This window comes from Carlito syrichta, unplaced genomic scaffold (assembly GCF_000164805.1).
Source record: "Carlito syrichta isolate Samal-C Ts95f unplaced genomic scaffold, Tarsius_syrichta-2.0.1 Scaffold173316, whole genome shotgun sequence".
Lineage (NCBI taxonomy): Eukaryota > Metazoa > Chordata > Mammalia > Primates > Tarsiidae > Carlito > Carlito syrichta.
The window spans coordinates 4,036-19,875 of NW_007117412.1; the positions used below are offsets into that span (position 1 = coordinate 4,036).

The window sequence follows — 15,840 nt, forward strand, 5'->3', positions numbered from 1 at the left end:
ATTTGTATACCTAACCCTGAATTGTACCCCATATCTTTATAATAAAAAAAAAACAAAGAAAACTCATCATCATCTTACTGTGTGCCACAGGGAGCATGTATACCACAATGAGAAGTTCATTAGCAGTAGACATCTAGTCACCCTCTTTGAGTAGCTCATTCACATTCCAGTAAAGCCATGCTTACCGGGAATTGATTATGATTCTGACTTATCCCACAGGTTAAAGACCAGCTTTGGCAAGACCTCATCTCTATAATAAATCAAAAACTTAGCTGGGCATAGTGGTGTGTGCCTGTAGTTCCCAGCTACTTGGAAGGCTGAGGTGGAAGGATTGCCTGAGATCAGCAGGTCGAGGCTGCTGTGGCCGTGAGAGTGCCACTGCACTCCAGCCTGAGTGACAGAGTGAGACTCCAGCTCAAAAAAAAAAAAAAAAAAGGAGAAGAAAAAGCATATACATAGGTGTATTGCATCAAATGGATAGTACTTTGAAGGTGACTAAAGTTTAATCATGTAAGAATAAATACACAATTTTTATAAATAAATTCCATTGTTTTGTCTCCTCCCTCATAAATTTGAATTATGGCTGATCATGTAATTAAACATTTTCTGATGAATGACTGTAGTGGTATAGTACGCATTTAGTCTGAATTTTCTAGCTATTCTAATTTAAGATATTTGATTTATTGCTAATGTTTATTTTATAAATATCTTTCATTTATATTGAGTCTGCATATCTTGGTTTATTATATCTATGTTTTGATATCAATATATTATGGAACAAATGGCTGCATTAATTTTCAAAACAGTATATTATGCCAAAAGTCTTATTTTTAAAATATGTACAGAAGTTATGTGAGAATCTAATATCTAACAAAAACACAAATAACTTGAAGTAAAAATTACTTTATATAATAAGGAATTTGAGAACAGGTTTCATAACTCTTGACTTGGATTCAGAGCCTTCTGCAAGTCGATAATGCCTAGCGTTAGTAATGATCATCATTGTACCAGTATTCATCCTCTTCCTTGTCCTCCTTCTTAGAAACTCTTCTTCCTGCTACTGGCACTATCACTTTCTCTTATATAAAAATGAGAAAATTATTTAAAAATAGTATTGGATTATATAGAGTTATTACTGGTCTTATCTCAGTTCTTGTCCTGTGAGAAAGTAACCAAACAGAGCCTATGCAATTTGCCTTCAATATATATATTGATTTTAACCATTTATAAGTTTTATGGTGCAGCTAATAGGGTGGTAGACCAAAATGATCCTAAAAGATTATATAATGGCATAATACAAAATGATTACTTTCTACATGTGTCATAGACATGTGATGTTAATTTAAAATATATTAGATTCTTACATTTCTTTATAAGAAATATTCTATACACTAACAATATTTTTTATTGTAAACTAAGGGAACTCTTGGATACACATGGTAGGAATTATTTGATCTTTATTATACATAAACTGTTCATTTTCTTTGTGCTTCACTGTCAGGTAGCTACAATACTGAGACACAAGTTTCCAAAAGAATTTTGCTGAAGTGTACTACAGGCTAGGCTTAAGGCAGAAAATACCTACTCTACCGGGTAAACCGTCACTTTTACATTCTAAGATGTAAACCTCTGTGTTTTCAATGCTGAATAGTTAAATGAATGAATAAAATCAAGTAAATATTTGGCTTGGCTCCCAGTATCGTTAGGGGCACACATTTACATTGTTAAGGAATCATGTTTTTTTTAAAGCGAGAATACTGATGAAGATCCTTATAATTTAAAATACAACTTTGGGGGAGGAAATACAATTTTAAAATTTCAACTTCATTATAATAACTACCAATACTTATATTTTTTAAAACAAGTCCACAAATAATCAGTTGTGTAGAACTTTGTTAGAGAATGTAATCTTGATGTGTTGGGTAATCAATTTCTATTTAATGAGTAGTTGTTTCTCAAATGAATGGCACATGTTAAGTAATTAATAGTGTTAGAAATAATTTTAAAAAGACAACATTTACAATATTATTAATATTTATGGATCACTGACTATGTGCAGAGACATTTTATGTGCTTTATCTATATTAACTCTTTTATTCCCTCACAACACAATATGTCTGGTACTATTGTATAAAATAGGCATAATTATCTCTGTCAACATTCTAGTCCACTTTTCCATCATCTGTTTCCTAAGTTTATGTAAATTTTTAAAAATAGTCTATTCCTTCCACTCTCATTGTTCTGCAATTCAATCAATTGAACATCTTAGGAGCTTTCTTTACCAAAGAAATCTTGTTACTGCTCTTCATTTTTAAATTCTTTTCAGTTACTCCCCATTTCCCTTAATAAATATTGCCAACTCTAATAATTTTATGGCTCCAACTTGCCTCTCCAGCATCATCTCCTTCTTACATAGTCTCTCCCTGCAAAACTAAACTTGGAGTCATGAGAACTGTCTTCCACATTTCTTTACCTATTCCTGCACATTGTTCATGTCTCACTTTAATTATCAGTGATTCCAGAATACTTTCTATTCCTGCTGGATGCTTTTTTTGGGTATTGTTACCTTTCCTTAAGATAATACTTTCCACACAATTTGTATTACTTTATTTTATGCTAGCTTTTAAAGTAGAACGTCGTGGTAGCGCGCGCCTGTAGTTCCAGCTACTTGGAAGGCTGAAGCGGAAGGATCGCTGGAGCCCAGCAGGTTGAGACTGCGGTGGCCGGGAGCGGCCACTGCACTCCAGTCTGGGTGACAGAGTGAGACTCCAACTCAAAAAAAATAAAAATTTAAATAAATAAATAAATAAATAAATAAGTAAAGTAGAACGTAAAGTGTGTGCGGACAGAAATTGTGTCTACTTTGTTTCCCTGAATATCCATCACTTAACTGTGCTTTGTGCTAATCACTTTATAAATATCTTTTGAATGATGATGAATAAATATTTACTTGTGGCATAATGAAGACCTTAATTTAGCCAATCTATTGTCAGTCTCCTTAGTATGTGTCTTTATTCTGTGATGATAAAAAACATATATACTTGTGATGATATAGAGGTAGATGTTTCTAATAATTATCTGTGTTATCCTACCCATCTTTCATCTTTCTTTCACTGTAAGCCAAACACTCTGAATTAAAAATATAAAAATATTCCCAATGAAAAGTCAAACAAAACAAAACAAAGCAAACATGAATATGGTTACCTTAGGCAGGGCTTTGGCAGGTTTGCAGTGGAGACCTCCAACAAAATCAAAATTTGGTAAGAATGGGCGAGGATATTCAAAATCCCAGTAGGTTTGAATGAGCCACATATCAGCTTTTCCCATTGTCTCCAAGAATGTAGTGGGTCTTCCTGAAGGAAAAACAAGAAAATAAATGGTAGATGACACAAAAGAATTGTAAATATGCCAGGTATTTTCTGAAAGGAGTTAAAATGATGAAACCAAAGCTATATTAAGTGTTTGTGATTTGATAAAACGATATACATATATTTATACAAAGGCATAATTTTATTTTCATGTATTATATATTTTCTCATAAGTATTTGTAAGAAAGGCAAAGTGTTGTGAGAACTGTGAGAGGAAACTACATCTTTAACGTCACATCAGTATATTCACAATCATAAACAATATTTAAATAAGCCAAAGAGAATTATGCATTTATTTACTCTCTAAAGCTGCAATAGTAATAGATATGCATTTAAACAACTCTTTGAGCTCCATAAGCAATTAATCGTACTGCACCCATAAAGACAAGTTTCTAAGAAGTACTTTAATTTGCATTGTTCCTTCAGCTTGTCCCTTGATCCTTGGCTCTTCCTCCAAAAAACGAGTATTATGAAAGCATGGGTAAAATCATTGTACCATTTAGTCCATGTTATGATCTTAATAATATTAGTTTTTATGTAAATATATTTTCAAACGACCATTGAAACATTTTTAGAAGTTATTGAAATAGAGATTTGTCTTCAATTTTAATTTGGTTCATATTTTTTTCTTAATGGAAACTTTAAGCAAAACTTATAGAAAAACATTTGATGTTCACTTTTCAATAAGTTTGTCAGCTTTAAGTCAAATGACTGTCAAGCCTTTAGTGAAGAAGTAAAGAAATGTTAGTCTTCTCAAATCACTGCTATTGGTTTTTGTGTGGGGGATAAAGACATTATATTTCTCATTTGTAAAGAAAACATTGCAGTAATGTGGGAAAATATTTATTTTCTAGTCAGGGAAACTGAGGCCTACAAGGAGAAACAATTTTCTCAATGGAACATAAATGAAGATGCTAGAAAAATGTGTAACTCCTCATTCTAAATGTCTGCTTTTGGGAAGATGTTTTTTGATGTATCTAATTATTTTTTTTAAAGATGCAAAAAAAAATATAGTAAAATGGATGTGTGATTACTTAAATAAATCTCAGGTGCTTTAGTTTATAAGTTTATGACTTCCTTCAATGTTCTGCATGAATTATGGTCACAGGATTCGAACTGACTTTGTAACGTAAGCCTCCCCAAAGCAGTTGTGAGATTGATAGATCATCTTATGTTTTTATTTTATCATTTCACTTCCAAAGACAGAAAAGTTCTCTGACTTTATATAAATTCACCTTCAAAGACACAAGGTTAGAGCTTCATGCACCAATAAAAAAACATGACTTACCTAGCACTTTACTGTAAAACTGATCCCATTTCTTCATATCAAATGGTTGAAACCAAAAGTCAAAATAAAGCACATATATCATATTTTTTATTCTTTCCATGAATGTCATTTGATCACTTAATTCCGACATAATGACAGGTACATAGGAAGGAGGGAGCAGAAGTCCTCCACTATACTTCTCAAGTGTGTAGCCAGGAGACATGCAGAGACTGTACACAAAGGGTATTTTAAATAGCTGAGCCAGCAGTTCACCACAGGGACCAATGGCATCTGCAAGAATGACATCAAACTTTGACTCTTTTAGTTTAGTCATAAGTGTCTTGTTCAAAGCAACATCTTCACAGAACTTTTTAAATATGTTAGAATATTCCCACATGATTTCTTGTACTTGTGAAAAATGTGACCAAAATGTATCTTTTGGAACATATGTCCATGCATCGACCAGTCTCATGATAGTATCCTTAAGATCATTTTTAGTTAATGAGGTAGGATAAACTTCAAATTTAATAATGGACGATTTGCCGGGATCAACAAGAATAGAAGATGAAGCTGTCAATACAGTCACCTCATGACCTCTCCAGACAAGTTCATCTAGGATTGTCTTCATATTCATCCAGTGGCTGTATTCTGTGGGCCACACCAGCACCTTCCCACAATTCCCAGGGCTAAAGTAACAACTTAGCTGTACCAGCAGAAGACCTGAAGCCCATTTCATAGACATCCTGGTGCAATGCAATGCTCCTTTTCCAGCTGCTGTTCCATTATGCCATTTCTCATGCTTGTGCTCAAGGATAAATCAGACAAGAAGTTAAAATGTTCCTTTTGCACTTCAAAGTAAATACATTATATTAACACTCTGAACACTGGATGACAAAGGGACAGACAAAAGTTAGATAACCTCCTGTTTGCACAAGTGTGTTTGATGTACCTTTTATGTTTGTAAATGCTACCATCCAGTTAATAGCAATGTTCTTGCAGAGATAAATCACCTTGTGTAACATACTGTAGAATACTGCCATGAACAGTGGCCGTGAGAAGCTCCTGTTTCTGCCATCGCTTTTACACAGAAGCAAGGATAAAATAATTGTGCAGCTGAATCATCATTTCTTGAACATCAAGGTTCAATAAATTTTTTTAAAACATTGATGACATTCATATATTTAAAAAACAACCAATTGTGTAAAATTCAATATTGGATATTAACTAATAACATTGTGCATCTACCACAACAATCACTTTGAGAGGATTTTTATCTCTCCAATAGACTTTAGACTTTTTCTCCCCACCCCAGTATTTGCATTTCCCCTGCCATGGGCAACTACTAGTTAAATTCCAATCTCTATAGTTTTGCCTATTTGGACATTTTTTAATTAAATAAAATAATGTACTATGTGGTGTATTACGACTGGCTTCTTTCATTTAGCATAACATTTTAAAGGTTTATTTATGGTATAGCTATAAGAACTTCATTCCTTTTATTACCAAATAATAATTCCATAGTAAACATATGCACATTTTATTTATTTATTAATCAGTTTATGGACATTAATATTTTCCCCAGTTTTGGGCTAGTATTAATAACAATGCATATTCACATTTGTGTACAAATTTTGTGTAGATATGTCTTCATTTATCTTGAGTATAGATATGCAAAAGTAGGATTACAGAGTCATATTCTACTCTATGTTTAACTATAATAAGTTAAACTGTATATGTAACTTTTCAGGGGTTGCTAGACTGCTTTACAAAATGGCTGCACCATTTTCCATTCACAACAGCAATGTATGAAGGTTTCCATTTCTTTCTATAATTAGCACTTACTATTGTATGTCTTTTAAGTTATTGGGTGGTTAGTAGGATTTAAGTTATATCTTATTATAACTTACATTTTCTTGATATCTAGTGATGCTGAGCATTTTTTATACTCTTATTAGTCATTATATATTCATACCATTTGCCCACTTTTGATTGGGCTATTTTTCTAATTATTGTGTTGTGTTCTTTATATATTTTTGATATAAGTACCTCATTAGATATACAATTTGCAAACACATCCTCCAACTCTGTAGATTTTCTTTTTACTTTTTGATTGTGTTCTTTGAAACACTACACAAAAAATGGATAAAATTCATCTAATTTTTGAATTTTTTTATTGAGATGGAGTTTTGCTTTTCTGCCAAGGCTGGTCTTGAACTTTTGGGTTCAAGCAATCCTCTTGCCTTGGCCTCTCAATGTGTTGGGATTATAGGCATGAGCCACTTCTCCTGGTCAGTTTTTTTCTTTTCAATACACATTCATTTTGTTTCATATTCTTGCCTAATAGACTTGACTAGAGCATTCAATACAATGTTAAATGGAATATGGAGAGTGGGTTTCATTTGTATAAATTAAATAGTGTTACCTATATGTGTTTTTTTTTAAATGCCAATTATCAGTTTAAGGAAGTTTCCCTCTATTTGTAGTTTGAGTATTGTTATGGTAAGAGGTACTGTATTTCATTACATAATTTTTTCAGCATTTATTGAGATAATCATGTAATTTTTGTTCTTCTTTCCAGAGATATGGTATATTATATTAATAGATTTTTCAAATGTTAAAGAAATTTTGCATTCCTGAGATAAATCCAACTTATTTGTGGCATATAATTGATTTTGTTTGTTCCTGGAATCAGTTTGCTAGTGTAATGTTGAGAATTTTTGTGTCTATAATCACAAGAGATATTGATCTACAGTCTTTTTTTTTTTTTTTTTTTTTGGTGATCTCTTTGTGTGGTTTCAGTAGAAGGGATTAATTGAATATGTTACTATTTATTACTGTTTTATGATTTCCAAATATCCATGATTTTTTCTTCTATTAATTGTGAAATCTCTTCTTTCAAAACACTGTCTAAATCCTACCAAAAGTTTCATCTCATCTCTTAAGTAAACTGCATTTCTAAAGCATATCTTAATTGCTTTGTGTTAGAAAAAATGTGTTTTTTTTTCCCTTTGGATTTGCATATTCTATACCAATTATATAACATTTATCAAAATATTTGCTGTAGCTATCAAAACATACTAGTAGTAAATTATTAGGTAGCCCCCATGGCAAGGACTGTGCAACATGCCTTCCCCTAAACCATCTGGAACCTTGTGAGACAGAAGATAGCTAGAGAAAGGCTACACAGACAGGCGGGTCCTCTAGCAACAATATAGCGAACTCCTTCCTGGCAGGCCTCTCAGGCTCAGCATTGGTAAACAAGCTCCCTGTGAGTCTCTCAAACTAGAATTTAAGTACCCGCTGCTGTACTTGAAAAGCAAACAATCAGCTCTCCATTAGGCCCCTACCTCCTACTGATTGGTCCTTAATACTGACCAATCAGAACAGCTCACAGCTAGTGCTAGCCAATCAGTTTGGACTTGGGGCTATATAAGCACAAGGTTTCTGGCCCCAGATGGGTAACCCCTTGTAGTCCCCTCCCACTGTGGGAGATTTTCTGTTCACTCAATAAATCCTGCTTTCTCACTTTCTGACTGTCAGTGTCCCTCAATCTTCCTGGGCATGAGATAAGAACCTTGACCCTGTAGAGCTGTGACCTGAAGAGCTGCAGAAGACCTTTGGAGCTGAAGAGCCGTGCACAGCAGAGGCTAGCTTGCCTGCTGACTGAGCCAACTGAACCAGGAGAGCTGCGGAAGAAGGCAAGACTCTGAAGCTGAATCACTCCAGGGGTAGGCTTCCCAGCCCACTGGACCAGCAACACTCTCAGGGCCTGGCTTGCCAGCCCACCAGAACTAACACCCCGGGGGCGAGGTTTGCCAGCCCACCAAACCAGCAACACTCTCAGGGCTTGGCTTGCTAGCCCATTAGAGCTGACACTTCTGGGGCTAGGCTTACCAGCCCCTCGATGACCCTCTTGGGGACTTGGCTGGATGACCAATTGAGTTGATACTCTCCAAGCCCAGGCTGACCTGAAAAATCTGCAGCACCTGAATTTAGTGTGGAATAGTTGTGTGTTTGTGTGTATGTGTTTCTGTATGTGAAATATTAATCTAAAGGTTTTAAAAATGTTCACCTTGTCAATCAATCTAGAAAATAAAAGTATCTCTATTTTGTATTTTACTTGTGTTCCAGAAGATTAGTTCAACTTTTTGTAACATATTGCATTTCTGATTGATTTCCAAAGTACACATTAAACTTGCAAATAACCAATGACCTTTAGTCACAAAAATTAATTTTTAACTTTAATTTATGTCTATATTGCAATTTCCAGTCTGTACTCATTAAACACTCAACTCAACCTCTGCTGGGCAGTGTGTGAGAGAGCTGCCATCATGGTGTCTGAGAAGTGGGCTTCAGTAGTTATTCTTCTGCAGTTCTGCTTTGCTGGCTGTGGATATAGTGGGAAGATCCTGGTGTGGCCCTGTGACATGAGTCATTGGCTTAATCTCAAGACCATTCTGGACAAACTCATAGAGAGGGGCCACGAAGTAACAGTGTTGACTTACTCACAGACGTTTTTAATTGACTACAAGAAGCCTTCTGCACTAAAATTTGTGGTAGTCAATGTGACGCAGGACAAAGATTATGCTAAGAAGTCAAATAACGAATTTGTGAACTTCGTTCTTCACGTCTTGCCAAACTCATCAACCTGGCAATCAGTGATAAAATTGAATGATTTTTTTGTTAAACTGAGTGGATTTTTTAAATTTCTGTGTGAGAGTTTTGTCTACAATCAGACACTCATGAAGAAACTGCAGGAAGCCAACTACGATGTAATGCTTATAGATCCTGTGATACCTTGTGGGGAGCTGTTGGCTGAGTTGCTTGCAGTCCCCTTTGTAGTGTCTCTTAGAGCTTCTATAGGAGGCAATATGGAGAGACACTGTGGGAAACTTCCAGCTCCACCTTCCTATGTTCCTGTACTGATGTCAAGATTAACAGACAACATGACCTTTCTGGAACGAGTAAAAAATATAATGCTTTCATTTTTCTTTGACTTCTGGATACAAGATTACAACTTCCATTTTTGGAAAGACTTTTACAGTAAGATATTAGGTAAGAGACTCTTGTTCTCATTTTTATCTAGTTAGCAAAAGAAATTTGCCACATGTAGGATATCATATATAAGTGCCATGCTATGAATTTTTATATTATAAATGACGTAGTTTTTCTTTTTAAATAAAGTATAGTATTTGCTTTAAGAGTAAGACAATCTGCTTTCTTTTTTTTTTTTTTTTTTGAGTTGGAGTCTCACTCTGTCGCCCAGACTGGAGGGCAGTGGCCGCTCCCGGCCACCGCAGCCTTGACCTGCTGGGCTCCGGCGATCCTTCTGCCTCAGCCTAACGAGTAGCCGGAATTACAGGCATGCACTACCACGCCCTGCTGTTTTTTTGAGTTATTGTAGAGATGAGGTCTCGCTGCCCAGGCGGGTCTCGAACCCGTGGGCTCAGGCAATCCACTCACCTCAGCCTCCCAAAGGGACAATTTACTTTCTTAACACCAGTAAGAAAATAGAATATGAACAACATTAACAAAGAGATTATATTTGGAACTGGCTTTAAATAGCTTAAATCTGCATCACAAATATTTGAGAATCACTGATTGTTACTCTCAAATTTATACTATTTGTATTGGAACAAGGTGCCCATAACTCTTATCACTCTTATAAATTACAGAAAAATCTTCAGAAAATCCTTTTTTAGACTGTTTCATCAAACTAGTTATATTGAAAGATTTTCTAGAATTCTTTAGCTTCTTAGATTATTGCTTCACAAACTTAGAAAAATTGATTAGAAAAAAGATAAAAAGACATCAGATCTTGTGAAGTAAAAGATAGCAGAATTTGTACTTGACTAGGGTACACTTATTTGACTTATTATTAGTTTTTGCCTTTGCAAAAAAAAAATGGTCTTGCTTTACAAATTCGTACACATAGCTGTGATCTGAGGTGGTCATTGCAAAATAAAATTTTTCTCAAACTATATTTGAGAAATATTTGGAGGCAAACAAAAATAAAAAAATGAAATATGTGAAACATTATAAATGTTTTCCATTTTAATCTGCTGAATTTTCCTGAAAACGCTGTTTCACAAAATTAATGTTCAGAGAAACCCAGGTCAAATATTCTCAGCCATAGACATAATCTGAATTTACATGCATTGATTTTCTCTAGTTAATTAATTTAGCAGTCAGTAAGCACTGACTAGCTGAAGATAACATGCTAGGCTCTACACATGTAAATAAATAATGCCAGAATCTTGGTATCAAGTTTACCCTCAGAGATTAATTTAAAATACAGAATTCTAAATGAGTCCATACCAAACATTGATATAATAGTATTATGATGAAAGTCCCCAGATATGACTCAGAATAGAAGGACAAAACTGTTATCAAAAAAATAAGAGATGAGAAGGACACATTCCTATGCTCAGGCCAGGCATTCAGGAAACTCCGAAGAATTCTTAAAAAAAATTTTGATAACTATTGAGTAGCTTGAAATAATCAATCATTTCAATATAAATATTTACTTTGTAGCTCCCTCTTAATAGCCTATTGTTTATTATATATTTTATAAAATTATGTATTTTGATTATAAATCAATTGTACATATTAATACACTAAAGAAAATGGGATATCAGTAAATTTTAATTATTTATTATGCCCTAATGTACAAGCATATTTCTTATTGCTTTTTACAAAATAAAGGAGTGTGGCTATCTTGCATTGAGCAAGTCTATTGGCATCATTTTTTCAACAACATGTGCACACTTTGTGTCTCTGTTTAATATTTTGGTAATTGTCACGTTTTCCAACATTATATTATTATATCTGGTATGGTTATCTGTGATTAGAGAACTGTAATGTCACATTTGTAACTGAGGACAACATGAGTTATACTCATATAAGATGAAAAACGTAATTGATAATTTTGTAGGTGTACTGACTACACCAGCAACTTGATAAATTAGCAAACATTCTTATAGTTGATAAGGAGAAAGTTTCAGTGGTCAGGATAGAAAATCAAATCAATGAGACATGTGCTGTGGTTCATACTTACAATCCCAGTAACTCAGTAGGCTGCAGTAAACCGTGAGAGTGCCAATGCAATGTGCTCCAGCCTAATACAGAGCAAGGGCTTGATTCTTTAGTCACATGAATTTGAGAAAGGTGAAGAAACTGCAGAAGAAAAACTTGAAACTACCAACGGTTGATTTATAAGGTTGGATGAAAGAAGCTGTATCCATAATAAAAGTGTAAGTTGAAGCACAAAGTGCTGATGTAGAAGTTGCAGAAGATCTAGCTGGAATAACTGATGAAGATGGCTGTACCAAACAGATTTTTAATGTAGAAAAACACAATAATACTCAGTGATCTATCGCAGAAACAAAGAAGAGTACCACATGTTTCCACTCATAAACAGACCCTGAACGTTTACGGTAATACTGTAAGAAAGGGATTGGCAGTAGTGGGATACTGCCAGGGTGGAGGGATGGTAGGACACAACACCAATAAGGGCACCTGATCTCAAGCCAGATGAAGTGGGGACCAGAGGGAGGCCCAGACTTTACCTGTACAATGCCCACTTGTATACCTAATCCTGAATTGCGTCCTACATATTTAAAATTATATATATATATATTTTAAGTAATGTATACAAAATGGCTTTCTATTGGAAAAGATGCCATCTGAGGGCTTCATATTTTGAGAAGAGAAATCAATGCCTAGTTTCAGAGTTTCTTTTTTTTTTTCATAATCAATATTTTGTATTATGGTTTTGTGGGGTACAGTTAAGTGTTAGGTGTACAATTACATTTCATTCAGGCACCCTGTTGATACGAGGTGTTTCCCCATCCCCAGACAGATATTTGTTACTGTTAATCCCATCTCCTTCCCCCCGCATAGTTTCCCAGTACCATCAGTCATTTTCTTATAGTATTACATTGGATGTTCAAGGTCCACTATATGAGTGAGAACATGTGATACTCGGATCTTTGTTTCTGTGAGAGGTCACTCAGTATTATAGACTCTAGTTCCATCCAGGTTGCTGTGAAATTCATGATTTTGTTCTTTTTTATGGCTGTGTAGTATTACATCGTGTATATGTACCACAATTTTTTAATCCAGTCCTCTTTTGATGGGCAGCATGGTTGTTTCCAGGTTCTTGCTATTGTGAACAATGCTGCGATAAGCATACGTGTGCAGGTATCTTTTTAATAGAGTTATTTGAGTTCTTCAGGATATATTCCCAGTAGGGGGATTGCGGGGTCATATGGGAGGTTGACATTTAGAGCTTTTAGGAATCGCCACACTGCTTTCCACAGAGATTACATTAGTTTACATTCCCACCAGCAGTGTAGAAGTGTTCCCTTTTTGTCACACCCTCTCCAGCAGCTGCTATTTTTTGAGTTGTTGATAATAGCCATTCTGACTGGAGTTAGGTGGTATCTCAGTGTGGTTTTGATTTGCATCTCCTTGATGATTAGTGAGGTTGAACATTTCTTCATGTGTTTGTTGGCTGCTCGGATGTCCTCTTTTGCAAAGTGTCTGCTCATATCTTTTGCTCATTTTATAATGGGGTTGTTTGTTGTTTTCTTTTCAGCACATTTTAGTTCCTTATAGATCCGGGATGTTAAGTCTTTGTCAGACCTGGTGTTGGCAAATACTTTTTCCCAGTCTGTAGGCTGTCTCCCTGCTCTCTTGATGGTTTCTTTGGACTTGCAGAAGCTTGTCAGCTTAATAAGGTCCCACTTGTCTATCTTCTCTCTTATGACCTGTGGGTTTTGGGTTTTGTACAGGAATTGGATGCCAGTTCTGATTTCTATGAGAGTATTTCCTACCTTTTCTAAGGTTCTTATGGTTTGAGGTTTTACATTTAGGACTCTGATCCATTTGGAGTTAACCTTTGTGCATGGGGATAGATAGGGGTCCTGTTTCAATCTTCTGCATGTGGTCAGCCAGTTTTCCCAGCACCATTTACTGAATAGGTTCTCCTCTCCCCAGTGGTAGGTGGTGAGGGCCTTGTTGAAGATAAGTTGGTTGAGAAATTGAGGTTTTGCTTCTGGAATCTCAATTCTATTCCATTGATCTATATGCCTGTTCCTATACCAATACCAGTTTTGATGATTGAAGTTTTATAGTAAAGTTTGAAGTCTAGTAATGTGATACCACCTGCTTCGTTTTTTTTACTGAGGATTGTTCTGGCTATTCTTGGACATTTGTGTTTCCATATGAATTCCTGTGTTGTCTTTTCTAGGTCTGAGAAGAATGTTGCTGGTAATTTGATGGGTATTGCATTGAATTTGTAGATTGCCTTAGGTAAGATGGACATCTTCACAATGCTGCGATAATCATGCATGGGATATTTTTCCACTTGTTTGTGTCATCTTTGATTTCTTTGAGCAGTGTTTTGCAGTTTTCATTGTAAAGGTCTTTCACCTCTCTGGTTAGGAAGATGCCAAGGTATTTCATTTTTTTGTGGCTATTGTGAATGGAATTGTGTTTTTTATTTGGGTTTCTGTTTGTTTATTATTGGTGTAGAGAAATGCGATAGTCTTTTGTACATTATTTTGTATCCTGAGACTTTGCCAAAGGCCTTTATCTGGGTAAGGAGGTTTTTGACAGATTCTCTTGGGTTTTTATGGTACACAATCATATCATTTGCAAAGAGAGATAACTTGACTTTCTCTTTTTCTATTTGGATACCCCTGATTGCCTCCTCTTCTCTGATTGCTCGAGCCAGGACTTCCAATACTACGTGAACAGGAGGGGTGAGAGTGGACATCCTTGTCTTGTTCCAGTTTTCAGGGGAATTGGTTCCAATTTTTGTCCATTTAGGAGTATACTGGCTGTGGGTTTCTCGTAGATGGCTTTTACTATTTTGAGGTATGTTCCCCATATGCCTATATGTTCAAGCGTTTTTATCAAGAAGGGGTGCTGAATTTTATCAAAAGCTTTTTCTGCATCTAGTGATATAATCATGTGGTTTTTGTTTTGACATCTGTGATGTATTTAATTACATTTATGGTTTTACGAATGTTGAACCAGCCTTGCATCCCAGGAATGAAGCCTACTTGGTCATGATGGATGATTTTTGAGATGTATTGCTGAATTCGGTTTGCTAGGATCTTGTTGAGAATTTTAGCGTCTATGTTCATCAAAGATATTGGCCTGTAGTTCTCTTTCTTTGTCGGATCTTTACCTGGCTTGGGTATCAATGAGATGTTGGCTTCATAAAATGATTTGGGGAGAGTTCCATCTTTTTCAATTGCCTGGAATACCTTCAGTAGGATTGGTATCAGCTCCTCCTTAAATGTCTTGTAGAATTCTGCTGGAAAGCTATCTGGACCAGGGTTTTTTTGTAGGAAGTTTTCTTATTACATAGTCAATTTCCTTGATTGTTATTGGTCTTTTTAGGGTCTCAATTTCTTCTTGTTCCAACCTAGGTAGGTTGTGTGATGTCAGAAAGTCCTCCATTTCCTTAAGGTTTTCAAGTTTGTTTCCATACAAGTATATGTAGTAATCTCTAATGATCTTTTGTATTTCTTCAGGGTCAGATGTGACTTCATCTTTTGTGTTTCTGATTGTGCTTATTTGGTTTTTTCCTCATTTTTTCTTGGTCAGTATAGCTAGGGGACCATCAATCTTGTTTATCCTTTCGAAGAACCAGCTTTTTTCTCATTGATTTTTTGTATTATCTTTTTGTCTTCTATGTCCCGGATTTGGGCTTTTATTTTGATGATCTGGATTCTTCTGCTGAAATTAGGGTTTTTGTGGTCTTACTTTTCCAGCTTCTTTAGGTGGCTTGTTAGGTTGTTAATTTGTGTTCCTTCCATTTTCTTCATGTGTGTTTGTAGGGATATAATTTTCCATGTTATGACAGCTTTCAAGGTGTCCCAGAGATTTTGGTAAGATGTTTCTTCATTTTCATTTGTTTCCAGGTATCTTTTGATCTCTGTTTTGATTGCATCATTGACCCAGGAGTTGTTTAGCATCATGCTGTTGAGTGGCCATGTCTTTGTGGGTTTTGGGGGGACTTTGTTGGTGTCAATGTTTATTTTTATTCCACTGTGGTCTGAGAAGGTGCATGGTAGAATTCTGGTCCTCTTAAATTTGCTTATTCTGGCTGATTTATGGCTGAGTATGTGATCGATCTTAGAATATGTTCCATGTGGTGATGAGTAGAACGTGTATTCTGTGGTCTTTGGA

The 15,840-nt window shown here is 35.3% G+C and overlaps 2 protein-coding genes across 2 annotated transcripts in view; one reads left to right on the forward strand and one right to left on the reverse strand.

Moving 5' to 3' along the window:
* Positions 1-3,204: 3,204 nt before the first annotated feature.
* On the reverse strand, positions 3,205-5,377 carry LOC103252850 (UDP-glucuronosyltransferase 2B17-like; the record flags this gene model as incomplete). The annotated part of the gene is made up of 2 exons (XM_008051444.1): positions 4,657-5,377; positions 3,205-3,353 (listed from the first exon to the last, which is right to left on the reverse strand). Coding segments are annotated over exons 1-2 (870 nt in total), but the record flags the coding sequence as incomplete, so codon positions are not given.
* A 3,589-nt stretch (positions 5,378-8,966) lies between these two features.
* The window catches only part of UGT2A3 (UDP glucuronosyltransferase family 2 member A3), a 25,717-nt gene continuing 18,843 nt past the window's right edge, over positions 8,967-15,840 (forward strand). The window contains exon 1 of the mRNA XM_008051439.1: positions 8,967-9,690. Within this exon, the coding sequence (XP_008049630.1) occupies positions 8,967-9,690 (724 nt within the window). The remainder of the gene's footprint in view (positions 9,691-15,840) is intronic.